The sequence below is a fragment of the Oncorhynchus keta genome, chromosome 1 (assembly GCF_023373465.1).
Source record: "Oncorhynchus keta strain PuntledgeMale-10-30-2019 chromosome 1, Oket_V2, whole genome shotgun sequence".
NCBI classification, from domain to species: domain Eukaryota; kingdom Metazoa; phylum Chordata; class Actinopteri; order Salmoniformes; family Salmonidae; genus Oncorhynchus; species Oncorhynchus keta.
This window is the reverse complement of record NC_068421.1, coordinates 15,481,610-15,501,236: the sequence shown is the minus strand read 5'-3', so window position 1 is coordinate 15,501,236 and position 19,627 is coordinate 15,481,610. Positions and strand designations below refer to the sequence as shown.

The following is a 19,627-nucleotide window of genomic DNA, read 5'->3' as shown; positions in this document are numbered from 1 at the left end:
TCAAGCTGAACCTCGGCAAGACGGAGCTGCTCTTCCTCCCGGGGAAGGACTGCCCGTTCCATGATCTCGCCATCACGGTTGACAACTCCATTGTGTCCTCCTCCCAGAGCGCTAAGAACCTTGGCGTGATCCTGGACAACACCCTGTCGTTCTCAACTAACATCAAGGCGGTGGCCCGTTCCTGTAGGTTCATGCTCTACAACATCTGCAGAGTACGACCCTGCCTCACACAGGAAGCGGCGCAGGTCCTAATCCAGGCACTTGTCATCTCCCGTCTGGATTACTGCAACTCGCTGTTGGCTGGGCTCCCTGCCTGTGCCATTAAACCCCTACAACTCATCCAGAACGCCGCAGCCCGTCTGGTGTTCAACCTTCCCAAGTTCTCTCACGTCACCCCGCTCCTCCGCTCTCTCCACTGGCTTCCAGTTGAAGCTCGCATCCGCTACAAGACCATGGTGCTTGCCTACGGAGCTGTGAGGGGAACGGCACCTCAGTACCTCCAGGCTCTGATCAGGCCCTACACCCAAACAAGGGCACTGCGTTCATCCACCTCTGGCCTGCTCGCCTCCCTACCACTGAGGAAGTACAGTTCCCGCTCAGCCCAGTCAAAACTGTTCGCTGCTCTGGCTCCCCAATGGTGGAACACACTCCCTCACGACGCCAGGACAGCGGAGTCAATCACCACCTTCCGGAGACACCTGAAACCCCACCTCTTTAAGGAATACCTAGGATAGGATAAAGTAATCCTTCTCACCCCCCTTAAAAGATTTAGATGCACTATTGTAAAGTGGCTGTTCCACTGGATGTCATAAGGTGAATGCACCAATTTGTAAGTCGCTCTGGATAAGAGCGTCTGCTAAATGACTTAAATGTAAATGTAAATGAGACAAGCAGAATGAAATTTCATATTTTTGTCTCGTTAAATTCTTTGAGTGAACCTATATCTGCAGGCAGCTTGGGGGCTATGCCTCTTCAACTCATCTGCCTATCACTGTAGAGAAGAGCTGGTTTATACAGCTCCCTAGTGGAAATGATGAGGCATTGCATTTATAGTGAGTTATTTATGACATATCTCAGCAATAATTCTCAAAGCGTAAAACTCCTTACTATCTTGGAGTTTCCCCTATATTTTGAATTACCATCCAAGATCCATGGTCACAGACAAAACAAGCTTTTCATCATTAAGTCTGGAAGACACTTTCACTGTTCTCTCCTCAAACTCTCGTCTTCCCCCACAGGAGGACACCCCCCCCCAGAGCCTTCTTAACGGACATGTTTGTTGTCATGTTGGGTTCGGTGAAATTATTATAAAAGCTAGCCTTAGATTAAAGGTGTCATTAAAACCAGAGGGAAAAACGTGCCCTGGAGGAACGGAGGTGTATCTTCACGCAAGAAAGAATAGTATGTTTTCCGGTAGAGGGCGCTAGTATGGGGCATTTGGTAGTGGACGAGGCCAAATCGGTTTTCTCCCACGTAAAACGACGACGAGGGTGTGGACACTGGGGACGTAGACAGTCTGCTTCAATCCCAGTATAACTAACTATTTCTCAGTCGAATTGTCTATGCTGTTTGAATCCATCGGGTAAGTAAAACGTACGTGTATTTTTACATTGATGTATTCACACTTAAATAGTCCTATTTCTCGGGTTTGTTTGCTATCGAGATTGCTAGCTTCAGGCATCTGGTCTGAAGTCAAAGAAGAAGGCGAGGAAAAAGGGACTGGCCAAAGAAGCGTCAACTTGTAACAAACTGATTGAAACTTCTTCAACGGTCTCCCTCCTTACGGGGCCTTTATAATGAAACTATGTATAACTTGTTGTGAAACAAAGTCGTTAGGTACTTAGGACAGTAACTAGCCACAGTATAGTATTGGACTTTTTCAGCAGCCTATTCTCTTACACGGGTATCCAAAACGTTTAAACTACGGCTAACGTTACTAGCCAGCAAGCTATCTGGAAAGCCGGGTTGGAGCATCGGGCCAGCTAGCTTAGTGGCTAGCCATGACAAGTTCATGTTGGTCTGTCTTTAGCTAGTAATTCCTGATTGTGGTTCACACAAGAATACACGTTCTTTGAACACTGTAACTTACACAGAGTAACATTTGGATTCATCCCAAATAAATCGCATCACTAACTAGGCTAGCTAGTAATATGGCTATAGCCAACTAGTAATTGCCAACTAGTAATTGCATACTCTGTCAGGTAAATTGGCTAGCTTTATGGTATTAGCTAACGTTAGTCAAATGGCATTTGGAATGCTCCCTAACAGCCACAGCTCATGCCATGGGTCTCATGGTTTATTTATCTGTATGCATGTAAGCTAATATCCAGGATACGTGTTTAGCATTAATATGTCACCTTGGCTTTACCAATACATTCATCTATGAAGTTAGAATCAGTCTTAACTAAAACAAAAATGATAAATTGTATGTAGCATAGCTATGTAACCCACAGTACACCACAAGGCATATGCATTGACTTTTTCTTTTCTTTTACAGTTTGTATTCTTCTAGTCCTGAGAAGCCTTAAAGAAATTGTTCAAACAGGGTTTCAAAATGTAGTGGGTTACAGCACAGCTCCTCATCTGTCCCAGAACAGATGGTTTGAGTCACGACCAGGTGTTGGGTCAATCACAACATCTATTAGTCTATGCATTGGTTGGAAGTTGAAACAGTGTTCCCTATCATGCTTAGAATGTATTTAAAAGCATGTAGTTATATCCGGTGATTATCATCCTTCTCATGTTTGTCTTTTCAGATATGTGCCACTGGTTCGCTGTAGTGTAGCTGTACATCTCCCGTCTTGTCCCTGACTGTAGCTGTTCTCTCCTTTGAGGGACGAATGCACTCCAGGCCACCCCTGAATTCCTTTGGCTGCCTCCCTTGTGTATTCCAGTTATCACACTCTAGTCCCATCACCGCCTCTCAGTGTAAGTTAACAGAAGAAGCCGAGTGAGCCATCATGGATGATATTTTTACCCAGTGCCGGGAAGGCAACGCAGTAGCTGTTCGCCTGTGGTTGGACAACACAGAGAATGACCTGAATCAGGGGTAAGTCTAACTTATCAGTACTTTGTAAAATAAATTTTTATTGTGCTCAGAGTGTCTCAAAAACAACTTTCTGATGTTGAATTGCATTGTAAAAGGATGTTATGTCACCTGCTATCAAGTCTCAGTATCAAGTCTCAGAATCATGCATGTATATAGGCATCGCAGCAACTTGTGACCAGCTATCAGGAAGCCACATATCTATTGGACTCACCCTTAGATGTCAAAATAGGTTGTCACACCCAAATGTTGGACTGCTCAGTCATTATTCCATAGCAAAATACACAAATGACACAGTTGCTTGGAGGAGTCATTCGAGGGATTCAGATTTAAGCATTTAATACTTTTACGTCTGTTCTTCACCAATCCCCTGTGATGTTATGAGCCTTGAGTTGTGTGCCGATAATTAGTTCCACACAGCTGAAACGGGAAAGCTTCCAGAAATGTACAGAGACCCACCACATCATCCCATGTACAATGAGAGGACATGGATCTCTTTTGGTTTACTAGTACATAAAAAGCTGATGGCAAATATTGCTGGGTAATTAATTGCACAGTCATCGTCTTTCTTTTGATGTTGTCGTCGAGGAGTGTGAGGGTTATTTGTTGCTGGGCTCCCAGCCAGCCCGACTCCCCAACTCTGTGTGAACTTGACCTGAGATTGGAACCCACTGCTTTCCGGACACATGACTTGGCCTGGTATGGGAACTTTAAATGAATGGCAGATGTCTTGGATATGTTTTCTCATTACCACTGCCCTGAAATCTGTTTGTTGACTACCTATTTGTATTAGGTTACTGGGCAAAGACCGAGCAAAGATGCTACAACTACAAAAATAATTGGTGCTTCCTGCCTTAGCTATTTTTGTGTGGCTGTTTTCATTTGCCTCTATTATAGACTGCTAACCTATAGCCTAGCTCTAATGGTTGCATTTGGAGGTCCATTAGAAAGCAGGCTTCATCATGCATCCTGGCCTCTTCTACTGTAAATATCCTCGGGTGACTCAGTAAAGGGAAACTTGGCAGGGCTTGTCCCCACTGATGGAACTCAGACATTTCTGGAGGAGGGTGACATGAGTTCTATATTCATGTCTATCTCTGCATCCAGATAGAACTATAGAGACATATAATTGTTGCCCCCAGGAAATGCTGTCTGAAGCTGTTCATCTCACTCTCATGCGGAGGCTTGATTGTTGACTACCTTGCTTAGACGTTACAGAGCATTATGCTGAGATATTTTGACCAGCTTTCATAGTTTTTTAAAATTAGTTTTCATACTGTAGCCTATGGTATACAGATGCATGGATTGTATTTGTGTGAGTGTACACGGCCACTCGAACACGTGGCCCTTCTCCATTAGCTGATTGCCTGTTAAGTCCTCCTTATTGGTCAGGGTGATGTATATTTTTCCCCGTGGTGAAGACACTTCCATACTGGGCCTTTCAGCCCCTGCTATAACTGTGATTGCATGGGTTTTTATAGCAGACTGTACAAACATCCACATCTTCCCTGTTGAATCCCACCATGTCCTATATTTCCCTATTCCACACTTTCTCAGTTACTGCTAGTTAAAGTAAAGGTGATTGTGAGCTCTTTTCTGTGTCTGTCTGGGTGCAAAAATGTAAATGCAAGATGCAGTGTAGTGGAATGCTAAATGTCCTTACAAGGAATAACACGCAAGCCTCTGGGGAACGGTCTTACAACCCTCCAAAAATGAGCATGTGAAAAGGGGAGGAGTGTAAGCCAGGGAATTGTTGTGGGCTGGACAGAGGAAACAAATGTGTGTGTGTGTGACAGGCAGGCAGAGAGAGAATTCTCCTGTCTGTCTGTGTGGGGCAGCTTTAAGACAAGCAGAGAGAATATCCTCCTGTGTGTCTGTGTGGGGCAGCTTTAAGACAAGCAGAGAGAGAATTCTCCTGTGTGGGGCAGCTATAAGACAAGCAGAGAATTATCCTGTGTGTCTGTGTGGGGCAGCTTTAAGACAGGTGGCTCAGTTATGACCATTTTTTTAGTTTTTCACAAGTTTGTCTTTTGCCCACACCTGGCACTCTGACACAACCTCCTCAGTCTGGGGAGGACAAGGGGACACATCAGTCAGGAGAGAGCTATTCTGACATGACCCTTACTAATACTCTGTGTAACAGAGATGATGGTGTGGATGGTTTAGTTAGTAACTACCTCGCTGGTGAGGATGGTGAGAGACGGGGGTCCAATCCTGCTTCCTTGTGCTGTTCATTGCAGCTACCAAAGCGTCATTGTGTCCACACCTAGGAGATGAGAACGTTCTACTGTTAACAGTATCCTCAAGGTAAACTGCGTGGGAGGAGCCATGTATGCAGTGAAGCAAAACACAGTCCCACGCAGAGCACTGCCAGATGTTTTACTGCACAGTTTCTTCAAGTGCAGTTGCAAAAACCATCAAGTGCTATGATGAAATTGGCTCTCATGAGGACCGCCACAGGAATGGAATACACAGTTAACTCTGCTGCAGAGGATAAGTTCATTAGAGTTACCAGCCTCAAAAATTGCAGCCCAAATAAATGCTTCAGAGTTCAATTAACAGACACATCTCAACATCAACTGTTCAGATGAGACTGCATGAATTAGGCCTTCATGGTCAAATTGCTGCAAAGAAACCACTACTGAAGGACACCAATAATAAGAAGAGACTTGTTTGGACCAAGAAACACAAGCAATTAACATTAGACCGGTGGAAATCTGCCCTTTAATCTGATGAGTCCAAATTTGAGATTTTTGGTGAACCGATCTCTGTATGTGTAGTTCCCACCGTGAGGCATGGAGGAGGTGGTGTTATGGTGTGGGGGTGCTTTGCTGGTGACACTCAAGTGATTTGTTTTAGAATTCAAGGCACACTTCATTCCATGTGTTATTTTATAACTTTTGACTTGTACCTGCATGCATGCATACATACTGAACAAAAATATAAACTCAACATGTAAAGTGTTGGTTTCATGAGCAAAAGACATCCCATATGCGAAAAAAGTTGTTTACATCCCTGTTAGTGAGCATTTCTCCTTTGTCAAGATAATCCATCCACTTGACAGGTGTGTTTTATCAAGAAGCTGATCCAACAGCATGATCATTATACAGATGCACCTTGTGCTGGGGACAATAAAAGGCCACTCAAATGTGCAGTTTTGTCACACAACACAATGCCACAGATGTCTCAATTTCAGCCATTTAGTTTCTTTCTTGTTTCTGACTGAAAAGTTCTGTTAATGAAATCCTTAATTTGTTTATGAAAAACATTTGCTATTCCCTCAACCCTTGCTCTCTTTATGTGAAAGATGTAAGCATCACATGCATCTGACCTATAGCCTAACATGATCACATCAATAAATTGGTTTTAAACTGTGAACACCGTAACACGTGACGTGAAAAATATATTAGAAACGGGCAAATGTTTACTTGTTGCGCAGGACGGAAAGGGGAAGTCAGATCTGTGGAAAACATATGACTTAGTCGTGGAAATGACTGGAGATCAAGAAAGGGGAGGGTATAGGATCAAGCCTTTTGGGAGCATAATGTGTGCCAAACGGTTGTTGTTGTTAGATTAAAATATCACTTTCTGACCATCTCCCTCTGGCTGTCCCTCACACTGACCAACTGTGTAAGCAACATTAAGTGTACCAGAGTCTGTTTTAACAATAAAGATATGTATGGCCTTTATTACAGCATAAAAAACAGTTGCATGCATTTGTGAATTGTGGTTTATTGTTTAGGCTAATTATTCAAAGCTCCCTTTGTTATTCAATTTTAAAATTAGAATGCTTGATTACATTTCAATGCATGAATGTCTCTGTATGCTGTGTGATGGCATGAATGATTGATACAATAGTCTATATATTGAAGTATAGGCTTTAGACTAAACAGGTTGCGCTCTTAGGCCTACAGCTCGATGGTGGTTGTACAAGGATGCTATACCAAGCCTACTAATGATAACGACATTACTTAATATTATTATTATAATAATGATCATAATTGTAATAACAATAAGGAGCTCAAGAAAAATGGGGGCATAGGAGTGAGAGCTGCATGCATATGTGTGACAAACAGGAGCTGTTAGATTTCAATATCTTTCTGCCTGTTTGGTACTGTAAACAGCACTAAATACATTCGTCTGTACTAATGAGAGAGAAAAAGTATAGTCTTTACAGAATAGTAAACATTCAAACAGGCAACAGAAGCAAGACCTGTCTTATTTCTGTAGATATACTGTACCAGTCAAGTTTGGACACCTACCCATTCAAGGGTTTTTCTTTCTTTACAATTTTCCACATTGTAAAATAATAGTGAAGAACATATGTAATCATGTAGTAACCCAAAAAATGTTAGAAGAAACTCAAATATTTTTTGATTTTGTTTAAGTAGTCACCCTTTGCCTTGATGACAGCTTTGCACACGCTTGGCATTCTCTCAACCAGCTTCATGAGTTAGTCACCGGAGTGACTTTACCGTAGATGGAAACATGTTTGTGTGTCTTCAGTTTTTGCAGAAAGAATGCAGAGGCAGTGGCAGAGCCATAACACCTTCCTCTCGTGCATTCTTCTGTTTCCTGTACTCCTCTCCCAGTGGTATTAGATAGTGCCACTCATTTCCCCTCAACATTTCCTCATGGTGGACCAGCTAATTACAAACCTATGCTAATGAGTGCCGTATTTTTTTAAGTGCAGTCTGGTTGGGTATGTCGTGAAGTCTGATCTTCCATTTAGGCCTACTCTATCGTAGTTCTTATTTTATGTCTTACACCTATCTCCGAGTTTTTATTCCTGCACTGAAGATCAAAACTCTTAAAGATAACATTGGCTGCGTCTACACAGGCCAATTTATTGGCAAAAAAAAGCTGATAAATTGGTCAAAAGATATGAATAGAGCTGCCTGTGTAAACGCGGGTGGTTCAGACAGTCGGTGTATTTGGTCCACTTAGCATAAAAAAAATAGCTGACACCAGAACATTACAAAAATGACTCCCTGGCTCTGCCCAACCCCCACTCTTCATAATGTTGTGTGTGTGTGGACTGTTCTTCCAGTCTGCTGGGTGGTAAAGGAGTGTCAACCATGCCTGTAGGCCTACTATCTGTAGGTATAATAAAAGCACATTCAAGAATAAATCATCCTCAACATGAATTATAGTTTCACTTCTGTAGAGTTCTGCTGTGGGTGAACATCATTCAGCCTTAAATCAGTGCTGTGACATACCATGGTAATGAGTTAGAGGCTCCTTGTTTGGTGAAGAGGGAGGGTGGATTGTGTACGGTCACAGAGAATGCTGTTTATATTTAATTCCCTGGGGGAAGGGTGGTAGTGTAGTTAACCCATATAGCCCAGCACCTGACTGGGCAGAGCAGACAGTAGTCTGGGAGGGTCATTAACATAACGTTATGTCTGTGTTGGAGGGGCTGGCCCTGGACTAGTGTGTGAACTGTCGAGCCAGCTGTACCCTCTGGGCCTTCCCAGCTCCCACTGGAGCCAGCTGTACCCTCTGGGCCTTCCCAGCTCCCACTGGAGCCAGCTGTACCCTCTGGGCCTTCCCAGCTCCCACTGGAGCCAGCTCTACCCTCTGGGCCTTCCCAGCTCCCACTGGAGCCAGCTGTACCCTCTCGGCCTTCCCAGCTCCCACTGGAGACAGCTCTACCCTCTGGGCCTTCCCAGCTCCCACTGGAGACAGCTCTACCCTCTGGGCCTTCCCAGCTCCCACTGGAGACAGCTCTACCCTCTGGGCCTTCCCAGCTCCCACTGGAGACAGCTCTACCCTCTGGGCCTTCCCAGCTCCCACTGGAGCCAGCTGCAATTTATCTTACTGGCTACAGTCACACTAAACCAGTATGAGATTTCTCAAATCACGGTCATGCCTCTTTAATTGGTAGCTTGGCTCTCATTTCTGTGGATGGCTTGTTACCTGTGAGTTTTACATTTTTTTTTTTTTACAGTATTCAAATAGACTAGTGTGAAAGAGAATTGAGTAGATCCATATCAGGCCATTGATGTTTGTCATATGATCTCACTGTGAGCTCAGCGTAGTGACAGAGTGTAGACTGAGTTCTTCCGTCTGCCGATCTGAGCCCTGTTGGCAGGTGGAACTGCCTGAGGTAACCCCACCCGGGGGTGGGGGGGGGGGGGCCAGGGCGGCAGGAGAAAGCCCTTCTGAAGCCCCCTGGGCAACCGGCTGGAAAAGGTCGGCGACACCCCCATGTCCTGTCTACACTGACTGATTCATTGGCCTGGGTAAGAGCCCTGCACAGGCATTCACTTTAAGCTTGAGCTCTACCCATGCCCACAATATTCAGGCTCTACACTACTCAGGCCTGATTTCTTCTGCCAAATTTAAGGCCCTGCACGCAATCAGAAATACATTCCTCTGTCACAGGAGTCGCTATTGCGCGATGAGACAAGGACATCCTGGGCCGGCCAGACCCTCCCCTAACCCGGACGATGCTGGACCAATTGTGCGCCACCTCTTGGGTCTCTCGGTCGTGGCCGGCTGAAGTGACTGCGGTGCAGTGCCTTAGATCGCTGCGTCACTCAGGAGGCCCCACCCACATATTTTTTAGTGTGTATTGCGTATACTCACTCTGTCCCCACGATGGGTATCTAAGTCGTGGACATACACCACTTTGATGAATTAGTATTTCTTCACACTAGGTGCAGCAATGTGTACACATGGCGGTAGGTCTATGTGTGAATGTTCCGTAATGCACTTGGTGGGGAAACACTTCAAAAATGTGCACCGCATTTTCATGGACAGAGATGGAAATATCTGTTTGAAATTTTGAGAGGAGAGATCTAAAGATGCAACAATTTATCATGGGTTGCTAATATGACTAGGAATGCTGCCTTTGGCTGCAAGACAATAAAATAAGTGGAAAGAACCAATTGAACAGGAGAATGCATATGAGGAAGCCTCAAATAATTGCCTCCGTGTTTCTATGGTGGGATTTTGGTTATACGCTACTTTAAAGCAAGGTAAGACATTCCTCATAATGTGAAGTAAAATGTCCAGGTTAACCAAACAAATGGTCTAGGTGCCTGTGCATTTGATTTTAAAGGGTAACTAAACAAACTTCCTGTCATCCAGGACATCTATATCAGGGGGTGTGGTAGGAAGGCCCAGAAATGAGTTAGACTCCAACCGCCCAAGCCATAGATTATTCTCTCTGCTTCTGCACGGCAAACGGTACCGGTGCGTCAAGTCTGGCACCAACAGGCTCTTTAACAGCTTCTATCCCCAAGCAATATGATTGATAAATAGCTAACAAAATCGCTACACAGACTATCTGAGTTGACCTTGTATCCTCATTGACCCTTTTATTTTTGTCTCTATGCCCACTCACAGGGCTCTACACACACAGACACCCTGATACTCCAACACACAAACACTCACTCACACATAATATGTACATACATTTATACTGACTTGTGTTTTGATCGTGTGTCAAATTGCAATATTTGGTTAAAATAATTGCAATTATGTACTGCAGCGCCAGCTGTGCCACCAGAGACTCTGGGTTCGCGCCCAGGCTCTGTTGTAACCGGTCCGTGGGGCGATGCACAATTGGCCCAGCGTTGTCTGGGTTAGGGAGGGTTTGACCGGTAGGGAAATCCTTGTCTCATCGCGCACCAGCGACTCCTGTCTAGGGCCGGGCGCATTGTGCGCTAACCAAGGTTGCCAGGTGCACGGTGTTTCCTCCGACACATTGGTGCAGCTGGCTTCCGGGTTGGATGGCTCTGTGTTAAGCAGTGCGGCTTGGTTGGGTTGTGTATCGGAGGACACTTGACTTTCAACCTTTGTCTCTCCCGAGCCCGTATGGGAGTTGTAGCGATGAGACAAGATAGTAACTACTAAACAATTGGATACCATGAAATTGGGGAGAGAAAAAGGGGTGCCTATATCGTGCAGCTGTAGAATGAACTCTGCTTGAGAGCCATTGTCTGTTGGAAAGGCCTCTGTAATAACAGATTTAGCCCATCTATACAACGTCATCCACCCATATTTCCGTATGGTGTGTGTCTGGGGAGGCAGGGTCTCTGTGGTCCTCATTGAGGCTGTTTTCCCTGGAACACAGTCTCCTGTGTGTATGTTGTTGTGGAAGTGGAGGGTTAGGACTCCAGGAAAGGGCCAGCTTTCATCACAATAACCCCTCAGTTCTCAACCACCAGATATAAGCATTCAGCACTTTTCTCTCTCACTGTCTTTCTAGCAAGTGCCGCATGATTTCATTTATACGCAGAGGTTCATACACCTTGGCACAAATCACAAGCTCATCAGAGCCCTATGAAATTCTTCTGAAATTCTGGAATGAGTGGGGAATGGAAATTTTCATCGTCAAATTCCTCTCCAACTGTTGCTCTGTGAGTTGACTGGGGGAGAGAGGGATCTGTGGGGAGGGGCTGAGGTGATGAAGGCCAGTGACAGGAGAACGCAGTAGTAGCCAGAGAAATGTAGGATGACATAGCAGCTGGGGAGTTTGTGTGTGTGTGCCCCTGGTGAAGGAAGTCTCCCCGACCCTTATAAGGCCTGCAGAGAAAGATTGGCCTGTTGTTTTAGTCCCCCTTTCCTGACTACCTCACTACTATACTCTGGCCAGCACTCCCTCTGACTGTCCCTCTTTCTGTTTTTCTGCCTGGGCTGCATTCAGTATGAACAAATGTAATGAAATGTTCAATTAAACATTAATTGTGCTGTTCTGAACGACCAGTTGAAAAATTGGGAAGGGTTGGAGATTGAGGTCAGGAACCGCTGTCAGCATGGCTGCTGCCCCTTTTAATTACATCACTTATTCTTCAAGCCACACCCACCAAACGGAGCGAACGTACGTCAGTCTGAAGAACGTTGAACGTTTTGGAGAAAGGTGTCGTTCAGTAGAAAGCGTTACACAACGTACCAAACTTCAATCGAACTGAACGCACTAACCCAGCTCTCTCTTGCCACTGTCTGGTTGACTGTCGTTGTTACTGTTAGGTTCTCAAGGTCATTGCTGGGATGCTGGAGTAAGGAGGCGTCACTCCTGTCCTGTCACTGAGGCCAGTCAGGCCACTGTCCTAACATGTGTTTCTGTCACTGTGACTAAGGCAGAGTGGGATGAGTTACCACTGCCAGCAGCACATCTTCTCTGTCGCTGTGACTGACTGTAGGGCAGGCTGAGTTCACATTTAGTTCCTCTTTCCTTGCTGGATGTTGACCGAATTTCAGTATCAATCAAGATCAGCTGTTTTTGCCCAGTAGTTTGCTGCACTGCATTCCCCTGTCTACTTCCTAATTCCACTCTGCTGTTTTCTATAGATATAAACACTTTGAAGCCTTACTTCAAGGTATTGTATTGTTTCTATATGCCATTAGGCATCGACACACAGCCATTAGGCCTAGCAGGCACAGGGAGTGTTTGCCTACCTCACATTTACTAACAGGCCTATGCTGTAAGTAGCAGTATCTCACATCCTTTAGCACTGAGAATCCAGATAGTCCTACACCATTACTTAGCAATAAATAGTCCTGCTAGGAAGTTTCAGTTCTATGCTGCTGTTATATTACAGGGTTGTGTGGTGTCATATTTAGCCTCTGGTCATTTTACAAATAAATATGTTTTCACATCATTTCCCTTTCCTCATTGCTAGTAGTAAGCAGTCTGGTGTGAAAGCAGTACGGTGTGATGTTAATGTGGTGCTGTATTCTGTCCTCAGGGATGACCATGGCTTCAGTCCTCTCCACTGGGCCTGCAGGGAAGGCCGCTCCAGTGTGGTGGACATGCTCATCATGAGAGGGGCTCGCATCAACGTCATGAACAGAGGAGATGACACGCCCCTGCACCTGGCCTCCAGCCACGGCCACAGAGACATCGTGGGCAAGGTGGGGCTGATTGGACACATACTGCACACACACACACACTACTTCAAACACACCTACACACAGATACAAACACTTGAGTTCAATTAAGGTCTCTTTAGGTTGATTTTGCTTCCCCTATAAAAGCCCAGGAAGGAACTTATGAAACCAGAGTTGAAAGCTGCTCAACACCCAAACTCACTGCATAGTTAAGACTTGTCTACTCTTGTTGCAGTGCTGACATCAGTCATTTCACGGGGAGAGACACTGGCACCATTTCCCAAATAGTGTTGGATGGAAATTGTTTTTAAACTGTACCAAGTTGCAACATAGCGTCTTCAACTCAAGCCTAAAGTGTCTAAATGAAACACTTTGACACACACACAGTGATTTGCCTTAGGTAATCAAGTCTGTTATTTTCTTTAAAATAATTGTATCTTTCTTTCTGTTCCTTCGAGTAACTCTCAAATCTTATCATTCAATGCAGTAGTGTTAGTCTGCTATGACAGGTTTCTGGTTTCGTAGTGCTGCAGACCAGTTATGATTTGGTTTAATATTAGACATGTCACAATACCTCTGGAATGTATGAGCAGACAGGAGAAATCCTTTTCCAGGCCTGCCATAGGTGGATTACTAGCATCACTATATATAATCCAAACAGGATCTGGACAGCCTTGTGTTGTGTCTAATCTAATCTTGTGGTTTGGTCTCCTAGCTGATCCAGTGCAAAGCAGACGTCAACACTGCCAACGAGCACGGCAACACGCCGCTGCATTACGCCTGCTTCTGGGGTCAGGACCCAGTGGCTGAGGTCAGTATGCCCCCTGGTGGTCTACTGTGGGTACTGTCTATTTCTATGTGAACAACAGTTTATGTATCACTGGAGTTACATTGATGTCTATCTTCCTCAGGACCTGGTGACTAATGGAGCTCAGGTGAACATCTGTAATAAGTATGGAGAAACTCCTCTGGACAAAGCCAAACCTCACCTACGTGAAGCCCTCCAAGGTATTCAACATGCCATTACTCTGCATCATCCATTGTTGGCAAGAAAACTGTGATTTATTATGCGTTAGCCCTGTTACCTAATCAATGCGTGCTTTGTGTTCGCCCCCCTCTCAGAGAAAGCAGAGAAGTTGGGCCAGAGTTTGACCAAGGTCCCCTTCAAGGACACGTTCTGGAAAGGCACCACCAGAACTCGACCCCGTAAGTCCCACAGCTACAAAGCTTTTTACTAGCTGCCTGCTTTTCATTACAAAGCTTGGAGAAAACAAGAAGTGAATATCAGGCACAGTTTATAGGAAGGAATGAACATCCGGTAAATGTCCCACTGGGGTCTCTGGTAGTCTCCAAGGTGCCTGATGACATTTCCACTGCCTTTCAGTGTGCTAAATTGTGCAGAAATAGTAAGGCTTTTTGCCAGACCTCGGGCTTTCGCCATGCTCTTCAACTCTGTCCTCTGTGCGTGCAGGTAACGGCACGTTGAACAAAGCAGCGGGCATTGACTTCAAACAGCTCTCCCTCCTGGCTAAGATCAATGAGAACCAGTCTGGAGAGGTATGGAGCTGTTGTTTCTACATGACTGCTGTTTTATCTGTTACTGATGTCCACAACTCATGTTACAAAGTGATTCATCTCTGAAACACTGACACACATCAGCATATGTTTTGCATCAAGTTATACTGTATATTGTGGAGGTTATGCTGGAACATTGTCTCAATCATTTTTTCTTTAGTTGTGGCACGGACGCTGGCAGGGGAATGAGGTTGTGGTGAAAGTGTTGAAGGTTCGCGACTGGTCCACCAGAAAGAGCAGAGACTTCAATGAGGAATATCCCAAACTCAGGTAATAACTTTTTACCCGCTTGTTGTTCATTGTAGGTGTATTTTCTCCTGTTCTGTGGATATAATGTCTGTCTGCCTCTTACATGTTTTTATTTACTGACCTGTTGATCTGTATGGAAGTTATTTTGGATTGTCCCGCATATGTCCCATCCTATGTGTCTCTTTCCCCGTGACCCTCTTCCTCGGGGCCCATCCCAGGATATTCTCCCACCCCAATGTGCTGCCAATGTTGGGAGCGTGTCAGTCTCCTCCTGCCCCTCACCCCATCATCATCACACACTGGATGCCCTATGGCTCCCTCTACAACGTGCTTCACCAGGGCACTGGTGAGTACCACACTAACCTGCATTGTACTAAAGATTTCCAATGTGGGACAGTACGTTGAGTTAAGGTCATGGAAAGACGAGAAGGGCGCCGAAGGGGATGGCTGATGTTTTATATGCCAATTGTGCTATTTTGTTTGTTTGTTTGCATTGTTTGTATCTTATTTTTTTTAACCTTATTTTGTACATAATGTTGCTGCTACCGTCTTTTATGACTGAAAATAACAGCGACTACTCGAACTGGAAGATTTTTCCGTTAACGAGTCCGACATGAAGGATATACTGCTTTCTTGGGAACAAGCCCTAATCCCCGTCATTTGCGTGAAGAAAAGATGGAGAAAAATGGGGTGAGGTCGTACTGACTTCTGAGAATTCGTAGGCGAGTGAGTTAAACCCCCGCTGCCATCTGTTCTATTGGCCAATGTGCAATCATTGGAAAATAAAAATGATGACCTCTGGTCAAGCTTATCCTGCCAATGGGACATTAAAAACAGTCATATCTTATGTTGGAACGACGACACGGATATAGCTGACGGGATTTTCCATGCACCGGCAGGACAGAGAAGCTATGTATAGTAAGACGAGGGGTGGGGGTGTGTGTCTTTGTCAATAACAGCTGGTGCGCGATGTCTAGTATTAAACATGTCTCGAGGTTTTGCTCACCTGAGGTAGAGTACCTTATGATAAGCTATAGACCACACTATCTACCAAGAGTTCTCATCTATATTATTCATAGCTGTCTATTTACCACCACAAACTGATGCTTGCACTAAGACCACACTCAACTAACTCTTAAGGCCAGAAGCAAAGAAGAAAATGCTCACCCAGAAGCGGTGCTCCTAGTGGCCGGGGACTTTAATGCAGGAAAACTTAAATCCGTATTACCTCATTTCTACCAGCATGACATGTGCAACCTGATAGGAAAAAAACTCTTAACCACCTTTACTCCACACACAGATATGCATACAAAGCTCTCCCCTGCCCTCCATTTGGCAAATGGTCAAATGACGCGGATGCTACGCTACAGGACTGTTTTGCTAGCACAGACTGGAATGTTTTGGGGAATCATCCAATGCCATTGAGGAGTATACTACCTCAGTCATCGGCTTCAGCAAGAAATGCATCGACAACGTCAACCCCACAGTGACCGTACGTACATAGCTCAATCAGAAGCCATGGATTACAGGCAACATCTGCATCGAGCTAAAGGCTAGAGCTGCTGCTTTCAAGGAGCGGGACACTAATCCGGATGCGTATAAGAAATCCCGCTATGCCCTCTGACGAATCATCAAACAAGCAAAGTGTCAATACAGGATTAAGGTTGAATTCTACTACACCATGGCTCTGACGCTCGTTGGATGTGTCAGGGCTTGAAAACTATTATGTACTACAAAGGGAAACCCAGACACGAGTTGCCCAGTAACAGGAGCCTACCAGACGAGCTAAATGTTTTTTATGCTCTATTTGAGGCAAAAAGCATGCATGAGAGCACCAGCTGTCCTGGATGGCTGTGTGATAACGTTCTCGGTAGCCGATTTGAGCAAGACCTTTAAACAGGTCAACATTCACAAAGCCGCGGGGCCAGATTCATTACCAGGACGTGTACTCAAAGCATACGCGGACCAACGCTTCTACACCCTAGCCATAAGACTGCTGAACAAATCATCAAATGGCCACCGGACTATTTACATTGACTTTATTTTATTTGCTAAATGTTTTCTGAACTCTTTCTTGAACTGCACTGTTGGTTAAAGGGCTTGTAAGTAAGCATTTCACATTAAGGTCTACATGTTGTATTCAGCATATGTGACAACGTTTGATTTGATTCATCGAATATGCCTGGATGTTTGTTTTAGAGTTCAGGCTTAAGAATTGGAAAAGATTTAGCTAATCATATTACTGTACTAGTTACTAGAGAAGGAGTACAATGTTACAGCTGTTGCTAATGTGTGAAAATGACTGCCATGGATCTGTTGTCTGTCAGACTTTGTGGTTGACCAGACACAGGCGGTGAAGTTTGCTTTGGACATTGCCTGTGGGATGGCCTTCCTCCACACGCTCGAGCCCATGATCTCTCGACACTCTCTCAACAGTAAGAGCGTCATGGTGAGAGAAGGACTCACATTAACAGTACATATTCACTATGGTGATGTAGTTGTCATGTTTCACTCATGCTTCTTATGCCTTGGTGGATGACTTCATTGTGTTTGAAACCCACTGTTATAATGACCTGATATTCCTTGACAGATCGACGAGGACATGACTGCCAGGATCAGCATGTCAGACGTCAAGTTCTCCTTCCAGTGTCCAGGCAGGATGTACTCCCCAGCATGGGTAGCCCCTGAAGGTACATCACACACAGCCATTTTCTCTCTGTTGCTTACTGCATTTCACCTTTTTTAAGAATGTAAATAATTGGTTTATCTAACTATAATGTATGGAACTCCTATAGCTATGTGTGTGATTCTCCCTCTCTGCCTCTGTGTCTGTCCTGTGCCCATGCAGCCCTGCAAAAGAAGCCTGAGGAGATCAACCGGCGGTCAGCAGACATGTGGAGCTTCGCTGTGTTGCTATGGGAGCTGGTGACCAGGGAGGTGCCCTTCGCTGACCTCTCCAACATGGAGATAGGCATGAAGGTGAGACCACTTGAGTTCAGGGTGCTAGAAGTTATAGGATTCATTACAACATGGGAATCTCAACACAAGTCTCAGTTTAGTCTTGTCCTTCCCAGAGTGTCTCTGACATAGTTCCCTCTCTCTGTTCTGTCCTCAGGTGGCCCTGGAAGGCCTACGACCCACCATCCCTCCCGGCATCTCACCCCACATCTGCAAGCTCATGAAGATCTGTATGAACGAAGATCCAGCCAAGAGACCTAAATTTGACATGATCGTGCCCATCCTGGAGAAAATGCAGGACAAGTGAAAACTGCTTTTTTGCTCTGCCTTGAATTACCCTCCTAAACCCCTAGATATCTTGTCCCAGATATCACCCAAATATGTGGTGCTTACCAGTATTGCCTTAGACCTACTCTCACTCCTTATTGCTGCCCTCAATGCCACTGTAACTTAAGCCTCTGAAAACTAAAATGGCGACAGTCACTTGTTTTACTCTTGATTATGATTTTCTTTTATTTACTTATCAAGATGAGTTATCAGTACTTTCATCTACGTCACTGTCTCATCGTGTCCATGCAGGAGCTAAGAGTTGACTGTTCTGACTGTTGTGCTCTAATCATGTGGACTGAGTACAAGCCTCTATCTTTGACTGAATAACCTGTGGAGGTCAGGATGACAATCTGTCTGTTGCACTGCTTCCTTTCTTTACCTCTGGAGGGGGTCTCACTATCTAGGGGTCAGAAACTGTAAAGTGACCTGTAACCTGTTATTACTGATTAATGAAAGCTCTTACGAAAACATTATGTTGCTATATTAGCCTGAAGCCTGTCTTGTGGAACTGAGTGTGTACTGTATGGCTGGTTTACTTTGTTTCAAGGGCAAATTGTATGTATGCAAACAGGATTATAGGACTGCTCCTGCTTAGACTATTTATCCGACCAAGCATTTCAATGTCCAGTATTCTTCAGGACGTGCAGGGGAATGAGCAGAACCACTTTTTACATGTGCTTAGGTGTCCGCATACTAGGTTCTTGTTGCTCCTAGCAGAACTCGACTAGGCGACCATCTGTGCCTCATACACCCTTAAGATATTTGCTTGAAAAACAAGAAAAAAGCGGCAATATTACTATTTGTCCCTCTTCAGAAGCCGTACAACAACATATCTATAACATTTCCTCAAAATATTCTGAATTCATGTTTAATGTTGACCTTTTTGCAGAGGTCTTAGTCGCTCAATTTTACATCTAAGATGTTTGGTGCAGTATTTCTCAAGTAAAATATTTTTGCCTGAAAACGTGTCATCTCGTTGAACGACAACAAGTCATTGAAGAGTCCCTACTGTTGACCAATCACCAATGAAAGGACGTAGACCAAACTTGCCTCGACAAAAATGTGTGCCGAACAGCCGGGAAAAACACAGGATATTGCCGAACACCAAAATGGAAGAAAAAAAATCTGACATGCTTATTACATTGATAATTTCTAACATTTCATCCACTGTATATTCTGCCCTCAGATCATTGGGATGCGTTTTCTTCAACTCCCAGCTTTGTTGAATTCTGTGGCTATGTTTATGCCTGAGGTGATTCCCAACATTTCACAGGAGAGTGGACAATAAGGGGATAACATTAACATTCTGCATTGTTGTAGCCCCATATGAGTTATTTCATCCTTTATTGACCTATGTAATACTTATTTGTTTTTTTAATATGCATTCTTTCTGTCCACCAGCTTGCTTATTTGTGCTGAATCACCAGGGTAAAAGCCAAAAACGAGCATGTCTTATACAAAACTATGTAATTTATATATAAGTATATTAAAAACAAATAAAAATAATTTATATAGTCTGAAAGATCTTGTATTGGTGTGTTTCTCAATCTAGTGAGTGATAGTGGATGTTCATTCAAGCAGCTTGGTGCAGATGAGCAAAGTGTTTATTGCATAATTATCAACATTTAC

The 19,627-nt window shown here is 44.4% G+C and overlaps 1 protein-coding gene across 2 annotated transcripts; it reads left to right on the top strand.

The window, feature by feature from the left end:
- Positions 1-1,358: 1,358 nt before the first annotated feature.
- On the top strand, positions 1,359-19,520 carry LOC118390952 (integrin-linked protein kinase-like). 2 transcript variants are annotated; one of them, XM_035781863.2, is made up of 13 exons: positions 1,359-1,582; positions 2,757-3,049; positions 12,745-12,910; positions 13,602-13,697; positions 13,798-13,894; positions 14,009-14,092; positions 14,358-14,443; positions 14,622-14,731; positions 14,929-15,056; positions 17,038-17,159; positions 17,301-17,400; positions 17,559-17,689; positions 17,826-19,520. In XM_035781863.2, exons 2-13 carry the CDS (start codon positions 2,961-2,963, stop codon positions 17,973-17,975), a joined length of 1,359 nt encoding a protein of 452 aa, XP_035637756.1. In that variant the 5' UTR covers positions 1,359-1,582; positions 2,757-2,960; the 3' UTR covers positions 17,976-19,520. The 2 variants fall into 2 exon arrangements, with proteins under 2 accessions (XP_035637756.1, XP_035637832.1); XM_035781939.2 differs by having other exon boundaries at positions 1,359-1,593.
- Positions 19,521-19,627: the final 107 nt, after the last annotated feature.

Bases quoted from the DNA above. Each gene is read 5' to 3' on its own strand.
- LOC118390952 (XM_035781863.2), top strand. From the start codon at position 2,961: ATGGATGATATTTTTACCCAGTGCCGGGAAGGCAACGCAGTAGCTGTT. The intron at 17,160-17,300 runs GTGAGAGAAGGA...ATTCCTTGACAG, and splicing joins TCAACAGTAAGAGCGTCATG to ATCGACGAGGACATGACTGC. The intron at 17,690-17,825 runs GTGAGACCACTT...TTCTGTCCTCAG, and splicing joins ACATGGAGATAGGCATGAAG to GTGGCCCTGGAAGGCCTACG.